Below are 20,325 nucleotides of genomic sequence, written 5' to 3'. Positions count from 1 at the left end.
CCACAGCCTTTTGGGGTCGTTTCCAGCACATCACCAGATGCATTGATGTTGTCGCCTCATGATGTGTGGTGGAAAGGGGGACGTATAATTCTGTGAACCCCAAACACAGTGGCCGCATGCCTTTAACTCTATTCCACCGACCAGGGACCACCGGGAATCGAACCCACGACATACGTGTGTTAACACGACGCTCAGACGACTGAGCTAACTGATCATTTTGGTTTTAGCAAGGTTAATAGGATATTAATGACGTAATGATGAATTACATAATACACGTATAAATAGACAATTATCAGCTGTTCAGTCATGTTTCAGTTTGTGGTGCAACGGGTACTGCTCAGTTTTGGGGTTCGAACCTCTACGGATATTTTTTTTATGAATTGTTTTTTTTTTAAAGAGAGATATTTGGAGGATTGAAAATGTCAGGCCTAGGCAAGTGGACCTTAAATCATAAACAAAAGTGTATGGCATTCATTTTTGGTTTTAACAAGGTTAATGTGATATTTATTACGTAATGATGAATTATTTAGTGTCCCCGGAAAGTGCACCTATTCATTGAAATATGAAATTAAATATAAGTCTCCAGTACTAGCCCACCATGGTTGGGGCAGAGCCCAGAATTGCACATTATACTTATACTTATTAGGCCTACTATACATAATCACCTATGATAATTATGATAATGTTAAAATGTCAACTATCCAGATGCGACGTCAAAATTTTAGGTGGGGTTTTCTACTTTAAAACTCGACTTCGTATATACCTGAGGCCTAGCCCCCGGCGGCCGGCGGAATTAGACTAAGCTTCGAAATTGGTCTAGAAATCGCCATCTTTGCAAATGTTCAATATTTTATCTTATTTCACTCTCCATTAACCCCATAAAAAATCCTAACTGGTTATTTTGGTTTTAACAAGGTTAATAAGATATTTATGACGTAATGATGAATTACGTAATACACGTATAAATAGACTATTATCAGCTGTTCAGACATGTACTACTTTGTAGCTTAATGGGCAATCCTCAGGTTTACGTTTGAGTGCTTTCAGCTCTGGATTGGGTTCGAATCTCTACGGGCTTTTTTTTTTAATCGAAAATAATGAATATTGTTTTTCTTTTATTTTTGAAAGAGAGATATTTTGAGGGTTGTAAATGTCAGGCAAAATTAACATCATTACGGATGAAGTAACGGAAATTGAACATAATTATATACCAGGTTTGAAATATTTTGTTTTTGTATGTGATTATTTTACTGTGCGCAAAGATGGGTTAACTATTATAATGAGATATAACGTTTTAGTAATTTGTTTTTTATTTTATATCCATGTGCTCCGCTTGTGCCAAATTGGGTCCATTGAACTCAGTGTATTATAGATACGAATGAGATACTGCAATCAAATTTATTGACTTTATTTCTATTTTATATCACTGTGCTCCCCTTTTGCCAAATTGGGTCCACTTGAGCACAGTATATTAACATACGAAATATATTTAAATTAGTGACTTATATCGATTCTATATCACTGTGCTTCACCGGTGCCAAATTTCACTGGACCAGTTACAGTAGTACTATTTCTATTTCTGAAGTAAATAAAGGCATAAATGGCGCCCCATAGAGAAGTAGAGAATGCTCCATCGTCAGAATGACGCTCTGAATATACCTCAATGTGTGAAACGCTTGGCTAAGCACGGTTTCATAATAAATCGCCTTGGAAATTTCCATTGTGTTCGGAGCTACGTACGTGGTGGATTGGGAAAGTCATCATGTTAAACCTCTTTTTGTAGTTAAATGACACCTAATTTTGTTTAAATTGTTGGCTACATATGTGTATAACGGTATGGCAGATTTAGGGCGATTTAGCAGCCGAGAACGGTTAGTTAACTCAAATGCTAGGCCAATTAAAATTAGGCCACCGTACAGTAGGCTGTACGTGGCGATACTCGCGTCTGTTGCGGGGATTGGTGGCTTCTTGTTCGGGTACGACACTGGGGTAGTGTCGGGTGCAATGATACTCCTCAAGGATGACTTTAAACTTGATATTGTATGGCAAGAACTTATAGTTAGTGTTACCATTGGAGCAGCAGCCATATCAGCACTTATTGGTGGAGTATTGAATGATCGTTTTGGTAGAAGACCGGTTATTATAGCATCAAGTTTAGTCTTTGCTTGCGGTTCACTAGTGCTTGCCTTTGCACCCACAATGAATAAACAAGTTCTTCTGATTGGTAGAATTGTTGTTGGGGTTGGAATAGGTATGTACTTTTAAAGTTTTCACCATATTTATATAATAATTAGGATTATTATTACTGATAAGATAATGAGATATAATTTCATTTCCTTATTTTAATATTTATTTGGTGTATTTCAATATATAAATATGAAACTGAAATTGGGGAATTTATAATATTGATTAATAAAATAGAGGTTTGGATGTTAGAGAAGTTATAATGCACTAACATTACAAGTACGTATGGGATTTTAAATAGTATATTTTCATTTTATTAGTACATTTTTATGTAATACAATCAATTCAATCACCAGTTTGCCACATATTTTGGGTTAAAAAAGGAAAACATAATATCACTTGCTAATCAATATTAACAATTATTTAAAAAAAAACAAATTTTTTATGAAGGTTTTGCATCAATGACTGTCCCAATGTACATAGCAGAAGCATCTCCGAGTCATGTTAGAGGGCGACTTGTTACGGTCAACAATTTGTTCATTACCGGTGGCCAGTTAGTTGCCAGTGTCGTTGATGGACTATTCTCTAACGATACTGAAAATGGTTGGAGGTATGACTGAAAATGCCTTTATTTTTCATGTACATATTTCCTTTTCTGTACAGGATAAAATTGTAAATTAAAATTGCTATAAATTTGATACCTATATAATATTATATGTAATTTTAGACTTACTCAATTTAGATGACTAGTGTTTCATATTGTACAGTATGTCTCATGTTTTGTCTTAAGCTCTGTCTAGACTATCGAACTACAGTAGTTTGACAAAAAAGTGTGATGTGCCCAAATATTGTATGGCATATATATGGGCACATCACATTTTTTTGTCACATAAAGTTTGATGTGTAGACAGAGCTTTATATTATACTGTTCTGTTCTATTTGAGTATGTATACTTTATCCAAAACATCATTATAATTTCACAGCATTCTAATAATTATTCTTTATTGTGGAAATGTCAAATCTTCTTTAATTTATCTTCACATTGTTGGATATAATAAGTTTGATTTAATTAATACTGTACCCGATACTGTATGATATTTTCTATGTAATTTTAGACAATATTGCTCAATTTTGACGATAGTGTTACGTTAATGAAGGTCTCATGTTGTGTATTAATCTGTTTTATTTGAGTACAGTGTATCTATGATATGTAAGAACATTCTAATTATTCTCTAATAGATATATGCTGGGACTGGCTGCTGTACCTGCTCTATTACAGCTGGTAGGCCTCATGTTTCTCAATGAGAGTCCTCGCTGGCTCGTAATTAAAGGCCAGTATCAGGAAGCCAAGAAAGTCTTAGGAAAAATTTATGGCGGAGAAAATAATTATGGTGAAGAGTTTGAAAGTATACGCACAAGTGTGGAGGAGATACGAAAGGCTGAGCATCTGGGTAAGAGATTATTTAGTTCTGTTATATATCTATAACTTTCAGTATCACAAAGCTCTGTCTACACTATCAAACTAATTTGACAAAAAAAGTGTGATGTGCCCAAATATGGTAGTGATATGACATCATCATGTCGATATATGGGCAAATCACATTTTTTGTCACATAAAGGTTGATACTGTAGACAAGGCTTAAAAGTGTATTAAATATTAAACCATAAAAAAACATTAAAAGGGTACAAAAACATTCCAAGGAAAGTACTAATATACATTTTGTAGACAAAGATAATTTTTTTTCAATGGAATTTACTAAAGAATAATTGAATTGAATATAGCAGAGGAGTGTGTTACAAGAATAGCTTTGTATAGGTTACACACTATATAATGTTCCATATGTTTCAGATATTATATGTTGCAAATGATATGTCATCTTTGCTAATTTAAATATCATTTCCACTTGATATGAAGGATTATGTTGCCACAACCAAGATCTTGTGCTATCTTAATGTTTCTGATATGAATAGAAGCATGCTGGTTATGAGGTTGCTTTTCCCGTCAAAGAGGATAATATTTTCGACTTTTGATTAAATCATCTCAATTTGGACGACTAATGTTACTGTTGATTGTATACTGTATCTTATATGTCTCATTTGAGTTTGTACATAAAAAATGGCAAATCTAATTCAATGCATTTATACAACTACTTCATTATTGTTTTGAATCTTTTTTCAGGAAATTCAAACATTTTAAGCAATATATTTAAAGATTCACGAGTGAGACAAGCATTAATTGTAGGCTGTGGATTACAGATGTTTCAACAGCTAGCCGGTATAAATACAGTCATGTAAGTTTGTCTGTCTGTCAACCAACATTTATGAATCACTTTATCCTCCTCTTTATCCATCCATCCATATACATGGTAGAGAGGAATGTTCTACTACAGTACAGCAGTTTAAAAGCCTTGCACCCTGCCAAATTGTTACCAGCACCCACCCTTACAACATCTTTATACTGTTGTTTAATTATCTCATTCATTTATTTGTTCATCAACCTCTCTTCCCAACCCATCATTCATTCACTTATCTATTTCATTGTTCACTTTATCTCACCATTCATCAATATCTAGTACTTTTAATATTTTAATAACTTTATGATATTTTGTTATAAAGACCCTCCCACTCCCAGAATTGGTAAAGGTATATAATTCTCTTATTTCTGGGTTATTATTGGTTTATTTTTTTCTGTATTGAAATAACAATTTTAAACATAGAATGATGTATCTTCTTCCATAAAGCTTTATTGTACATGTTGCATATTAAATTCTTATAGTAGGCCTACAGTACTGTTTGTCTGTAGTACGGTAGTTAGTTATAGTTTTTTGTGTGCGTACAGTATATTTGGTGTGAAGGGTTCTTTCAAAGTACAATACATTATCACTGAGGCATTTTTCTTCATGCTCCATTATGCAATCTATTTCTATAATAAAACACATTATCAGTGTATGAGTGATTTTAAACGTAATATTTAATTACTTCAGAAGTTGCCTTTAATTAAGGTAATTATTAAATGCTTATAATTGGTTTACTCATCTTGAAGTCGATGAAGCCGCTAAGTCAATAACCAGCATCGCAATGTCTTGTTAAAAGGATTAAATTCTGATCTTGATGATGGTTATTAAGTACACACTCACATTGCAAGGGAAATTGGATTTCTACACTTGTGCACACAATCTTCAATTACTTCAGACTTTCCTTAATTTTCTTTTCTCCTTTGTTCTGTTTCTTATAATTGTTGTGAAATATTACCATACGTTATAGAAAAAAAAGATCAAGACTTAACCGATGCTAACTGGGGCACTTACACACTGATCCCCAGTCAACTGTAATGGTGTTTCCCCATACTCGGGTTTGCGTGCTAGCTTGGTGTTTTTGTCGTTTTGTTCTCTTCCTTTTGTTTTCCACTCTTTCTCTCTATTGTCAAGCGCATAGAGACATCGTTGATTTGCACTATATATATCTATCTATTATTATTATTCTTTTTTTTTATTTTACCCTGTTTTTGCTCTTTTTCATATTCATCTCTATATTCTAAAATTTTATTTGCGAATCTTCAACACTTATTTCTGTTCCAAAATATAAAATATTTAGAATATCAAGAAACTGTATAGCAACAATAAGTACCTAAAGTGGTGATGCAATCTTATTATATTGAATGATCGATTGATGTTTGGTCTATTATTTCAGTTATCTGGTAAGGTAATAGCCTATAGATAACCATCATATTGTATACTACAAACATGATGAAATAGCTATACGTACGTAAAGGACAATTTTAACTTTATCTTTAATTTGTAATGCAGGTACTACAGCGCAACAATAATACATATGGCAGGCATCAAAGATAACTCTGTGGTCATCTGGTTAGCTGCCGCCGTCTCTTCTGTCAATTTTCTCTTCACCTTGGTCGGCTTGCTTCTTGTTGATCGACTTGGACGGAGAAAACTGAGTATCATAAGTATGGCAGGTGAGGTCAGGTCAATTTTATTCTTCTTACAAGAGGATACTAACATTCACTTTATCCATCTCTCGCTCTCTCTGGCCAACCAATGTACTGTACCTCCTGTTCAATGTTATAGACAAATCCTGTAATATAACTCCTGCTTGCATTGTGTTAAGGTTTACAGTAGGTTATGATACAGGCATCACATGTGATATAAATATGATACTGTTTTATAGAGTTTGCATATGGTGGTACTGGACAAATAATAGATACACATAACAGTACCAGGAATCAGCTACTTTGTCATTTTGTGATTTTTTTTTTTTTTGCATTTTTTTCTGCACATTATCCTGCATTATATAACATTGCGTTCAATAGTAATTAGTGTTTAATATATGCCACTTTAATTATTGTATATGTAGTGTGTATAATAGATGAATGGTATTCACTATTTAAATGCCAATTCATATGCATACACTGCTTTTCCAGAATCAAACCTTTGTATTATTACTCATTACAACGCAATACTTTGTCATGATTTAGTGGTTAGTACTTTGGTTTAGTGCTGCCTTTATAGGCAACCTTAAGTATAGTCGCACCTCTTATTATCAAATTTCATCTAAAATCACATATACTATATTCCCTTGAGAAATGTAATGTATAATTTCACAACTTTGTAATTATGAGATTCAGATTTTGAATACAGCCCACACATTATTTGGTTATTTTACTATAAATATTAGATTACACATAAAAGCTACAAATACAACATTTTATTTCTTTTTTATTCACTATATAATTCGCAATCAGAAATAATTTGGACCAAATATTAGTTTTAAAAGGGCTTTTATGATAATTTCTGTATATAGTTAATGAGGGATAGAATCATCACCTAAAGAATTTTTTTCTATGACTGTATTCTTGTGAAAAACATTTAGGGTGTCTGAAATATTGCTTTATCCTTTACTGTATTTTCTACAGTATACTGTATCCTGTATATGGCATACATATATTGAGTTAATAAATTAGGTTCAGAATTATAAACAGATAATTCATGTTAGAATTAGCATACATCCAATTTCCATACACATATTTTAAACATACACTCATGTTGCACTGGATCACTAAATCTAGTTTGCATTGGGATTTCTTATACATTATACAGTGCTAACCATATTCTGATCTTATACTTACAATAACAATTCAATCAATAGTTAAAAGAAATTAAAATTATAGACTACTGTAGGAGCAGCTGTTACATTATATGCAGATAATTTATTGGCGAGCAAATCCAATATATTTTTACATTCGTTACACATATATAGTCTTTAAAATATAATTACATCAAATCTTTACAGCTGAAACGTGATTGGATAATTTGCAATTGTCTATAAATCTTTATTGACGAGTTAATGAGAAAATAGAGTGAAACGGTGAAATTGGATTTGGAGGTTACTTACGTCTGGATTTGGAGGTTACTTACGTCTACTTAGTTATAACTTAATTGTATAATAATACAGTTCATCTTAGAGAGTTTATTTTAATCAGAATAAATCAATCAAAAACAGTCAGCCTGGCTTACCATCAAATTATTATTTCCTCATTTGAGCACTATATAAAAAGTAATTCAGTAGTTTAAAACTAACAATAATAAAAAATGAAATGATTTATCTCAACATAACATGATTTATCAACAATACATAGCTATATTTTGGTATAAGTATACCATTCTTAAACGCAAGGTTGTATTAGTACTTTGGAATGATGTTATGGGGTTGTACAGTGTATTGGGTCTTGTTTCGTAAAGTCTTCTTTTTGTAAATTTAGCTTACTGTACATAGTTAATAATAACATTTAGATTTTTGCTAGGTTGACTGTACTGTTATACTAAAATCGACTTGCCTACATTAGTTTAACTTTTGATCGTCTATCAAATTGACTTGAACTTTCTTTACAATCTACATACAGCTTAATTTAGCAAATTCACCAGAGGATTACTAATTAATATTGAACACGTAGCGTGCATCTGTATAAACATTGCCTGGTCTGTTTACTGTTGACTTATCTGAGCTTTCTCCTCAAGAACCTTGTCAGGTTCTCAATCAATATTTCTTCGGGACCACCACGCATCAAGTGGCCGTCTGTTTACACAATCTTGCTGTCGTTTATAATTACAAGTTTTTTGTTTTAATTTTTCAGATATTTTCATACATTCAATGAAATGAAATACATTTTTTTCGATACAGAGCAATTATTTCCAACAATGTGATTTTTGTTTTTAGTGGCCAAATGTGGGGACAAGCATGTTTCTCGGTTGCTGGGGTTCTCAGCTGCCGAAGTTTAGCAATGTAGAGCACGTCTTTGTGACAGTGTACCTTGTGTACAACACAGACTGTTTATATTTATTTTCTGTATTTTTAGGTGTTGTTTTTTCACACATATTTCTTGGAGTAAGTTTTTATTTGTCTTCAATGGATTCACCGACAGTTGATGTTTACACAAACAGCACAATCTGCAGTTATAGGTAAGTAGAAATGTTGTCATAAAACTCCTACACACCTACTCACCCATACACGGATTGAAAGGTTATTCCTTAGAGCTCTGTCTACACTAATCAAACTAGACAGAGCTTTAGATTGCTTTGCACTTGAATTCAATGCAAGGACGTAAAACAGACTACAAGTAATTGACCAATCACAATGCAATGGTCGATCAACAGTCTAGAAACTAAGTAATGTAATTGAAAATCTATTTATATTATTTATTAAATTGTCTTTCACTGTCACCAAAATTCTGACTTCATTTTTCAATTTTACAATTACATACACATGACTACCTAATTTTCTATCTGAAGGACAAGAACATTTTCAATTAACTGTCTAAGTCTAATCACTTTCAGCACATGTGACGGATGTATCCTAAACCAACATTGTGGATTCTGTTATGAAGATTTCAACGGCACGATATCTGATGGAGCGTGTGTAGAGGGCGTTCAAGATCAGAACATCGTTTCCTGTGATGCTGATTGGGCATTTGATTACTGCCCCTCACCCTATGCATTCCTTGCTGTCGTTGGAATGGTTCTCTATTTAATGTTCTTTGCTCCAGGTACAGTCGTAGTAATCATTAACATCATTTGATTAATATCATTGTTATTATTCGTAAAATAGTAGTGGAGCTATTGCTTGGTGGTTAACATGATTGCCTTCCAATCCCAAGGTCTAGGGTTTAATCCTGACCTAGTCCCAGGGTTTTAACTCACGACTTATGAGACTTAGTTTATAAGCACTACAATTTTTAAAATAATTTATCCATCCTGTAAATGGTGAGTTACTTGTTGTTGGATGCGTATAAGAGAATAATATTGATTGATAATAATGGTGGATATCTCTTTTCTTTTATTCCGTTAGGAATGGGACCAATGCCTTGGACCATTAACTCTGAGATCTACCCACAATGGGCTCGCAGTACGTGCAACTCGTTATCAACCTTCACTAATTGGACGTTTAATCTTGTTATATCAATGACCTTCCTAAGTCTTACTCAAGCAATCACCAGGCAAGGTTTGTACATTATCATTTATTCAATATTTTATTTTATTCAAACCGTCTTCTTCGATTTGATGATATGACTAAAATAGAGCATGTGGCCACATCAGTACCATCTAAGGAATTATTATGCATTTGTGTTCAAATACAGTATGATGACGCAGTGTGTTTTCCCATGAAATGCCTTCGAAATGTTATTTATGTAGATAATCTTAAAGCTAGTCCTATTTGCCGTAATGTAAATACGTCATGATGGCAATAAAAATAAAGGTAATAAATAAGAAAGTATGTATTATTTCTCCATTACAGGTACATTTTTCTTATACGCTGGACTTTCAACGTTAGGCCTGTTGTTTATGGTGACGTTACTGCCAGAGACCAAAGGGAAGCGTCTTGAGGACATCCAACGACTATTTGATCGGCCGTGTATACTATGCGCATCAGATGATGAAACGCCTGATGTACGTTACGTAAGAGTAGCGCCACGTCGGGATGCTGATGGATCCGATGGTACGTCGTAAAGTAATTAGTTTAATTGATGAGCTGGTTAGTGCCCTGTTGCGTCATCTGAATATCAAATTAATATCAAGATACATTAAGTATAATTTACTTTGTTGATATCATTTATCATATTTTTAGTTTTTTATATATATTTTGAATTCTTCTATTGATAGCATTTTGCTTACTTGTAATTTTCTATGCTTTTATTGTACTAAATTGTTTTTAATAATCAATTTTTAATATCCTTTTTTATTAAATGATTATTTTGTAAAAACATCAAGATTTTGGATGTTTTATCAAAATTTATTTAAGAAGTATGATATTCTTCATTTCACGGTGGCACTGTAGTTTGTTTGCTAAAATGCTTGCTTACATAGTCAAGGGTGGGGGTTCAAATCCTGATTGCACTCTTACTGTTGGAAATGTCAATACAAACAATAATAGAAATATTAGCATAAAGTAATATTAGCACTCTATCATTATTAAACCTTTTAAAAATAAAAGACTTATGACCTGTATGCATGAAAGAAGATATCTAAAACGTGCTAACCTTTGACCTTATTTCGCTTTTGCACTCATTTGCTTGATAAAAGATGATGGTAGGGTTAGTGTTCTGCGACACCAGCCTTATAGCAGTTACTATGGTACTTTACACTGACAAGCTAGGTAATAGTGTTCAAGTTTTTAGACATGCATGGTTGGTTCCTAAACTTATTAGTGTTTTTATTTATGGCATGCACTTTTATTTGTCACAAATACTTTTAGAGGTTTGCTGTTCAGTATACCAATAATTCCTTTATCCTTAGAAATGTTATTTATTTTACGCTGTGGTGAATTGTTAAGATTGGTTTAACTTTTATGGTTGGTTTTGTTTTTTTTAGTAGATTCCCCCAAACTGTTTTAGTTAATAACCATCATGTGAAACCAAAATGTGGTTTGACTACCAGTTGCATGCTACAGACTATAGATCTAGAATAATCTGCCAACCTGCTGATTGCAAATAAAATAAGAAACAGTGTATCTAATGCACAAAGTGCCATGTGCTCCACATGGGTGGGGGACACCGGCGCTATACAAGTTTTCATTTATTATTATTATTATAGTAGCACACTGGCTGTCATAATAAAACATGTTTGCTGTGGATTGATTACAGTTGGTCACCAGGCTTTAATTGGTCCAGCTACCTTTTGATATAGAATCCTCGGAAGAGAATGAATGAATGAATGATATTGAGATTCAAGCGTGTGTGTCCAAATATATAATCAAATCTTCATTCACTTTGATTATACAGTGAATTACCAGTCTAATAATAATTGTAACAACTCCATTTTAAGTAGCTTTTTGAAGATGATTTAATAAACTTGTTTAAACGTATATTTTCAGAGGTTCGGCAACATTTACTTCAAGAGGACGAGGAGGATGACGATGAGGTTGATACAAGATATCCTGTCAGCAGTTAATCATATTACTAGTATTCTGTTCATCAGTACTTTTGTTTGCATTGTGTCAACAATGTATTCAGTTGTGATAAAAGTATATCCAGGGATGTCAAAAAAAATCCAGGGGTCTTCAAGTCATAACCAGGGATGTCAGAAAAAATCCAAGGGTCTTCAAGGAATATCCAGTGATGTCAGGAAAATCCAGGGGTCTTCAAGGCATATCCAGAGGTCTTCAAGGCATATCCAGGGATGTCAGAAAATCTCTGGGTCTTCAAGGCATATCCAGGGATGTCAAAAACAATCCAGGGATCTTCAAAGCATATCCAGGGATGTCAGAAAATGTTGGGATCTTCAAGGCATATCAAGGGATGTCAAAAACAATCCAGGGGTCTTCAATGCATATCCAAGGATATCAAATATATTGTATACCTAGTATATCTGTACATAACTTTATTATGATTTATATTAATGTCTGTGTATATTTGTTATATATAATTTCTATGTATTTACTACCCACCATATTTACCTTTCATCCCACCAGACTTTTACACTATCAGTAGCACTTCACGCCAACTAAAAATAAATCATTCTACCCGTTTGTTTTGCAATAGTACATCAATAGTGTTTTAATAAATTAAATCTTTTAACATGTTTTAATACAAACAAAAATCTAACCTTGTTTTGGGCCAAAGTTTTGGACAGGTGTTTTTATTTATTTTATCCGAAAAATAATCAGGTAATTACTTATGTGTGTTTAATGCAATTATAACATTATGGTATGATCATATTTTTTTTTTCTGTGCATAAAATATTACTACTACTATACTACTACAAGTGCATATCAATTCATTCATTTCATATCAATCAACCATTTATTTATTTACAAAGAGTAGATATTATCTAAAATGATACTGTTTTAGAAGGTCATAGGTCAATGTCATAGGTCATTGTAGTATCAGTCTTTCATATCCTGGATATTTTTAAGAGGTTATTTTTATATTGTAGGTTTCGTCCAAATAATGTTACATTACCTAGTAGTTGGTAGTATTACATTTAACTGAAAATGATTGCCTGATGCTTTGTTATTATGCTCCTATTAATCCGACTATCCTCCCTCAGAATTACAGAAAACAAAAAATCACACAGTAGGCCTACAGTTCAATTTTAAGCTAAATCAACATTAATATTTTTGCTGTAAAACTGTATACATTCTGCATAAACAATATTTAATATAGAGGCTATATTTTAATTCATTGTAAATTAGGTATAATGTGCATTATTGTATAAATAAAATCACATTATTTTTATCGTCTAATATTAGAATTAAAAACATTTATTTTATGTTACAGTATATAGAAAATGTTTATTTGAAATTATACTGAGAAGAAATATATGAATACACAGACTTTAAAATTACGTTTACATAATTTCCAACTGCGCACAGCATATATAAATATGTAATAATAGCTTTGCTGCAGATAACTAGATACTATTAACTATATATTTACTAGTGTAAATAATTCTTTCTGAGCAAGAATTAGTATATAATACAATATATATATATATTGGTTCCCACATGGACGCAACGCTATGACGTGGGCGCAATGCAAGTGAGTTGACCAATCACAAGCGACAGTTCGGATGATCCAACGTGTCGTGATTGGGTCAAATTACTTGCTTGCGTTTTTGTCCTTTATACGTATTTAATATAATAACTAAACTTACTGTACATTGAGTTCTATCTGTTTATATATATTGTACCACCGAATGACTTTAATTATTATTTGTTTAAGATTGGAAACAATAAACCACGGTTGATTCTTCAAAATATACTTTACATTACGGTACTCGAGCTTCAATGACATTCGTGCGACAAGTGAGAAGAAATGAATGCAAAAAGACAGCAAAAGTAGACTAAATAAATACTCGAAAAATACACGCGAGTTATCCGCGTAATGTGATTAGTTTTACTCGATTGTTAGTTTGTCGTAGCTATCACGGTGTTTACTGTATGTTCGCTCTGCTTTACTCGGTTGTTGAATGATTTCCTTACAACATTTCGCACCTACCGAAAAAAAACGTAAAATTGAGTGCATTTTCAAATATATACTTGTTTTGTAACATTCTACATTTATAAGCTCTGCTTCTGAGATTCCCCTTTTACATTCGTTTTCTTTAATATGCTACCGTATTTATATACATGTATTCTTTTTTTCTCTTCTTTTTAAGAAGAACTTGAGAATGAAAATAAAGAATTATCAATAATCAATAGTAAACAAATATCACCTCTTTGCTGAGAACACACTGAGTGCACCAGATGAATAGTCCCTGAAAGGAATTCATTGTCACAAAGATGTATTCCAGGCCGACCGAATCAGAGAAGATGACTATGACACCGAATATCCACCAAAGTCCAACGGTTGGTGTAAGGAGCAATAGGCCGCTAAATAGAGTTCTACAAAATAACATTTAAAAAAATGTAATTTAGTCTACATTGAAATTGGAAACTGAACGCAAGTAATTATAAGTCCTTATTTAGTACCACGGTGCATTGACGCCCCTATAATGTCCTGTATTATGTCATAATTATGCTAATGAATTATTCATAATTTCTGTTGTAAACATAGGAAAAAAAATAATTCTACTCCTTGTCATATTGTTAAAACCAAATAGCTATAGATGTATATTTTATTGCAGACCAACCCAATGTATATGGTTTGGACTTAACCTGATTCTTTTGAGGTGCTGGGCATCTTCTCCAGATTGGTTTGGTAGTTGAGATTTCTTATAAGCTACGTAGCTAATTACCAATAGCTGTACAAGTACAATCTGTAAAATAAAGTAATTGTATTAAAAAACGCCAAACTGTAAAATTTTAATTCAAAGTCTGTTGAATTTAAATAATTGTATATCATTTCTAACTCAACTCTCTCACACAATCTTCTCACGCGTGTATCTCGTGTTATTGAACGTTATCATGCATAACTTGTAAATGGAATAAATGTTCTTACAAAAACAGCCAGGCAAACCGGAGCAATAAATGCCCATATGGCACCAGAGTCTGTAGACAGCCAACATCTAAAAGTAGAAAATCACACGAATATAATTATTAAGAAACGTCATGTGAAGCTTTCATCTGATTGGTTAATATCTAATAATTGTTTACTTACTTGTCAGATGCATAATTGTCTCGTGTTGATCCAGCAGTTATCCCGACGATAACGGCGGGAATAATCCAACCGATGAACCGGACGTACGAGAATCGTCGTTCATGGTTCAGAAATGGATGCTTGATCTTGATATATAAATCGGTTGATATGATAACCATCCATGAAACACTCGTTAACAGACTGTAGTGTAAGGATCCCGCCAGCAGACTACATGCTATCTGTTTGATGGGAAAAGAACGAGAAGAAGATATAATATATTTGTAAGAAGGTTGGTTGTAATAACATAATATTATGTTATTACAACCAACCTTCTTACAAACTATTTAAACAAGTTTTCAAAGGAACTATTTCAACTGTTAAGTCAGTGATATTTGAAAAGTAACATTATTACGATATATTTACCAGAGATTTATTAGCATCTGACTCAAGTAGCAAAAACAGAGTGTTTACACAGAGTAACGAAATCACCAAATGGCGCAGCATTCTGAATCTATCCGAACTTCTTAATTCTCTGAAATTACAAAATATTGGTTCCATCGGTCCAGTGCATTAGATACAAGATACAAGTCTATTTTATTGTCAAAATTTTACAATTTTGAGATATGTTTGTACCATAGTAGATCATTATAGGAGCAACCATGAACTTATTTACATGATTTCGTATTTGTAACTTTACCTGAAACAGCAAATAATGACAAGTGTGGTGATGAGAAAAAAAGTGGAAGTTACCAATCCACATTTTGTGAGTGTAGACATGTGTCGATGATCCGTTGATTCCTCTTTAAACTGAACAGAAAATATCCAACTATAAGTAACCAATTGAAATATAGCCTAAAATATATCAGCTGCTACAAAAACCGAATGATAGAGAAGTATAAAAAGAAGAACTAACTGGTTTTGGTTTCATGAGTATGACAAATGACGTCAGATGATTACATCTACACGTCACACCAGTTACGTAATAGTCTTCTTCGTAGATTGTTACACATCCATCAGTTGCCCATAAACACTCGCTTTAATAACATGAAACATTACAAGGTAAATCTTTTTAGTAAATAAGTTTATTGGTAATTATCAAGGGTTTGCTATAAGTCCTTCACAATCTTGAATTACTTTTTATGTTGGAAAAAGGATACTTCAGTAGTAAGTGATGTTGGAAAGCCAGAAACAAAAGCAACAAACGGCAACCACAGTGATCTGACTGTCGCTTGACATGAAACAGCTCCATCTTCAGAATGATATGTTGTTTCTAGAAACAAGGCGAAGGAGGAGAACGTACAGGGTCGTAGCTAGGTTGTGAGCGTTCAATGTGTGCGTGGTATTTTATCTGAAATTGATACTTACGACGGAGGGTGATCATCATTTGTAAAGTGGCAAACTGGCATTAAATTTCCATTCAACGCAATTTCCTTTTTGTTGGATTAAAAATGAATACCGAAAATTATTTTTGGGAACATATGATTTTTGTGATACACTTCTTCGTCAGTTAACGTCGATAGGCCTAGTATCAATCATTTCGAAATAATAAAGCACATTATTGAATTGTTTAAAAATCTTATGCATGTAATCGCTTCTTAAACTTACCTTTAATATAGGAAAATGAATCCGACAATTTAAACTTATTTTTGTAAACTTTCTATCAAAAATGTCAAGAGTAACTACGTCTGTTGCAGTTTCTAAAAACTCTTCATCGCTGAAAAAAAATTAGATTGAAATATTTCTAGTAAATTGTCGAATCCAAGGTTGATGTACCATGTTTTCATTAAAAGGTTCTATTATTTAAACCTGCCATGGATGAAGAATATGAATAGCTAGCTGTAATATTTATTATTGTATAAGTTTTTTATACTTCTTGAATTTACTTACACAGTTTCAAATAATGTGTAAGCCGAAAGTTCAGTTAAACTTGCATTAACAACGAATGGTCCATCTAAAAAATAAAATAATCTTTATAAGTCCCATCTTAAAACTGTAAGCGTCTCTACATTGTGTTACTATTGAATTGACGTGCGCGTACTAAAAATGTACTGTCATCAATCCTATTTTGTACACGTGCGGTTTTGTTTGTTGTTTTATGTGGTGTCATTGGCAAGGTAAGCAAAGTATTTTTGAGACGATTTCATTTATGCTTGACATAAAACTTTTTTCATTTTAAACACATACCTTTTTTTACAGCGTTTTCGGTCGAGGCCCAAAATATGATACTATCTGGTTCAGTTGATACAGGGCTTGTTATGCTGCGTTTTTCCTCTAATGTAAAATAGGCTGTAATTAAAAAAAAATGTTAGCATATGTGTTGTTTTATGTAATAAGGTACTATGTTTACTGGCATCATCTTCACTAATAATAAAATGAAAATTGACACGATAATATTTTAATTTAGATATCAATAATAAAAAAACTATGCAATAATACTTTTAGATACAGTACCGAGAACTGGGCGCGTTTAGAACATCGCTCGCGTGCATAATGGTTTATCTTACTTGGAACCGCTAACCGAAATTCACAGAAATCTATGTTTCCCGATAAATCAGCTACTGTGAAGTTGTACACCTTTTCTCCAATACCAATTCCTCCATAAAATGTTGCATTTGGATTTGGGGAGAAGATTATTTCCATCGAGTTGTCCCTTGCTGTTAGTATTTCTGAGTAGTTTAGAGATGCCAGTAAAGAATCGGTATTTGGATAAATCGTCATTTTGGTAGATGGACAATTTATCACAGGGTCTTCTGTATCTGTTATATTATAAACATACTGTAATATGACTTATATATTCCCACCTGCGTTACTCTTTCCAATAATAATAATATTGTTATTTCAGATTTCCATTCTTAAAACGATGACGTAATCATCCCCTAAGACCCAATATTGTAGTTTATAATCATCATTATCATGTGTGCTAACTCTCATAGATGACATTACATCATTTTCATGCTAATTATGTTGAAATATATTTTGACAATTATTCACTGACCTTTGACATCTATTTCAACTTTACACTTCACACTGTTTCCACTCGGGTCAATTGCAAAGAAGTTTTTCACACTTTTTCCAATTGGATACAATCCAGTAGTAAAATTACCAAAAACGTGTCCGGAATTATCAGTTGCGTATAATGTAGTTGTAAAATTAACCGTAGCAACATCGCTTCCAGGATCGGTAGTGAAATTACCTCCAGGTGGACAGTAAAGTACAGGTGGTTCCGTATCTAATAATAATAGTAGAAGAAAGAAGCCGCAGTTAAAAAGAAAAGGTTTGTGACATTTTTATTGACGTGATTAGTTTGATTAGCTTAATATGTTTAATCCTCGCAACATAATTAAAACTCATGAATATGCAAGCATTCGTTCCCACAGCCCGACTCTGGAATATAACAGATCAGGAAATACTATAGAAGATTGGATCAAGACTTTATACACTACAACAAACCGAAATCAACCGACAATAACCCGAAATCAACCGACAACAAAAGTATGCAATTATTTTAGCGAAGTTGCATTTAATTTGAATTAACTTCTTTATTTAAACTTTCACCTCAACACTGTACATTCTCTGGGTTTTTTCTGTTGGATGTTCATCATTATTATATTAATCGTCAACATTAAATTATGTAATAAACGTTTAGTTCATTTCTATAATCACTTACCTAGAACGTAAATTTCAACTGTACACTCCATGTTGTTTCCACTCGGATCACTTGCTGTGTAAGTTTCCACCCTTCTTCCAATTGAATAATTTGCTCGGAGAGTTTGGTGAATTTCCACTTCTCCAGAATTATCCATTGCTTTTATTAAATTCGATAGATCAACTGTGCCCTTGTCACTTCCAGGATTGGTATAAACAGTATAGATAGATGGACAGTCAAGTTCAGGCGGTGTTATATCTTGAATACAAATTAATAAAAATGTATATTGCATTGTTTTAGAACTACATCCTGGTTAGAGAACGTACATTTGTAAGATAATATAAAGTAGAGGGCATCATGTTATGGTGTTTGGTACATATGATTTACAGAACCGTACAATCAATCAACAAAATCGATATTAAAGAAAGCCTGTTTTCCACGAGGCGAATGTAGTCGTGCTAATCGAGGCAATTTATCGCGTTTATTACAGAAAGTATAATATGGATATGTAAATTATATACGCATGCGCATTTAGTTAACGCTTTCAATTCACACGAATAAATTGGTCTACAGGCTGAGTTACCTAAAATTATAATTTGAAATGCACAGCTACCGACATTTCCTGACGAGTCGTTTGCTGTGAAGGTAAAATAAAAGTCTCCAACTCCAAGATTAACGGGAAATATATCTTCAGGATGAGGACGAATGATAAGGGTGTCGTTTGTGTTGTCATTTGCATTTATCATCGGCAACTGGATATTCACTGTTGCATTCTCTTCAAGGGGTGTCAACATGTCCCCAGGACAATTCAATACAGGCTGCTCTGTATCTATTAATGTACAGTTTTATTAATCAAAATTTAACATTAAGTATTAAAATCAATCAAATAATATTAATAATGAACAATTCTTACTGGTGAGGCAGTTGCTGTTAAAGGATATCATATTCGTACTACACTGGAAAGATATATCGGAAGTACGTCTTATCATCGTCATTCGACGTAATGTTTTGCTCCTATTTTTATTATCCGATATCCGTTATTTTAATCACTCACCTCGGACGTTTATTTCAACAGTACACTCCACACTGTTTCCACTTGGGTCAGTTACAACTAAAGTTTCCTCACGTTTTCCAATTGGATAAAACCCAACCATTGTTGAAAAATTACCAAAAACTTGTCCAGAATTATCCGTTGGGTGAAATACAGTTGGAAAGAAAATCGTAGCTATGTCACTTCCGGGATCATTATTGAAATTACTAATAAAAGGTGGACAAGCCGGTGGTTCTTCATCTATTCAAAGATAGATTATTTATTTGTTAGTGTTACTAACAACATATTAGCAGCCAAACGACTGAAGGAACGTTTAACAGGTAAAAGAACTCATCAAATAAATGCTACCACTCACCTCGAACGTTTATTTCAACTGTACACGTCACATTGTTACCGCTTGAGTCACTTGCAGAGAAAGTTTCAATACTTTTCCCAATTGGATAAATCTGTAAACCAACCGTAACATTACTAAAAACCTCTCCTGCATTATCGATTGCGTAAAATGTAGTTGAGATATCAATCGTAGCATAGCTTCTTCCAATATTGGTAGTGAAATTCCCACTACCAGGTGATGGACACGAAGGTGGTTCTTTGTCTATTAATTAAGATAAGATAAATAAAAGATTTATACATTGCAATGTTTACAGTAAGACCAAATAATAGTAATTAAAAAAACTTAAACATAAGAAAAGGCTGTAAGATCATTGAAGGTATATAAAAAGAATTTATTAGTAAAAAATCGCTAAAAATCTGCAGCTGAATATGTAGTACAATATGATGCATGCTATGTAACAACTTTCCATTTACAATTTTGTTGTTCAACAAATAACAAGCTGGTGTCGTTGAAAGTTTACATTTAAG

The 20,325-nt window shown here is 32.9% G+C and overlaps 3 protein-coding genes across 4 annotated transcripts in view; 2 read left to right on the top strand and 1 right to left on the bottom strand.

The window, feature by feature from the left end:
* The window catches only part of LOC144856303 (sulfate anion transporter 1-like), a 133,289-nt gene that overhangs the window by 45,940 nt on the left and 67,024 nt on the right, over positions 1-20,325 (top strand). The window lies entirely within an intron of this gene.
* Positions 1,740-14,416, top strand: LOC144855170 (proton myo-inositol cotransporter-like). Of its 2 annotated transcripts, XM_078712987.1 has the most exons (11): positions 1,740-2,251; positions 2,635-2,794; positions 3,424-3,635; positions 4,364-4,475; positions 5,991-6,154; positions 8,552-8,654; positions 9,030-9,238; positions 9,541-9,693; positions 9,988-10,188; positions 10,773-10,845; positions 11,563-14,416. In XM_078712987.1, exons 1-10 carry the CDS (start codon positions 1,837-1,839, stop codon positions 10,835-10,837), a joined length of 1,794 nt encoding a protein of 597 aa, XP_078569113.1. In that variant the 5' UTR covers positions 1,740-1,836; the 3' UTR covers positions 10,838-10,845; positions 11,563-14,416. The 2 variants fall into 2 exon arrangements, with proteins under 2 accessions (XP_078569113.1, XP_078569112.1); XM_078712986.1 differs by lacking the exon at positions 10,773-10,845 and having other exon boundaries at positions 11,563-14,366.
* Positions 13,581-20,267, bottom strand: LOC144856168 (uncharacterized). The gene is made up of 19 exons (XM_078714126.1): positions 20,261-20,267; positions 19,820-20,059; positions 19,468-19,704; positions 18,997-19,242; positions 18,435-18,671; positions 17,763-17,996; positions 17,272-17,523; positions 16,952-17,053; positions 16,655-16,718; positions 16,373-16,481; positions 16,133-16,197; positions 15,681-15,801; positions 15,465-15,574; positions 15,191-15,299; positions 14,789-15,006; positions 14,630-14,696; positions 14,347-14,447; positions 13,905-14,073; positions 13,581-13,683 (listed from the first exon to the last, which is right to left on the bottom strand). Exons 1-19 carry the CDS (start codon positions 20,265-20,267, stop codon positions 13,597-13,599), a joined length of 2,775 nt encoding a protein of 924 aa, XP_078570252.1. The 3' UTR covers positions 13,581-13,596.

Source organism: Antedon bifida, chromosome 11 (assembly GCF_963402885.1).
Source record: "Antedon bifida chromosome 11, ecAntBifi1.1, whole genome shotgun sequence".
Classification (NCBI taxonomy): Eukaryota; Metazoa; Echinodermata; class Crinoidea; order Comatulida; family Antedonidae; genus Antedon; species Antedon bifida.
Note: the sequence above shows the minus strand (reverse complement) of the source record. Positions and strands in the feature narration are given on the sequence as shown.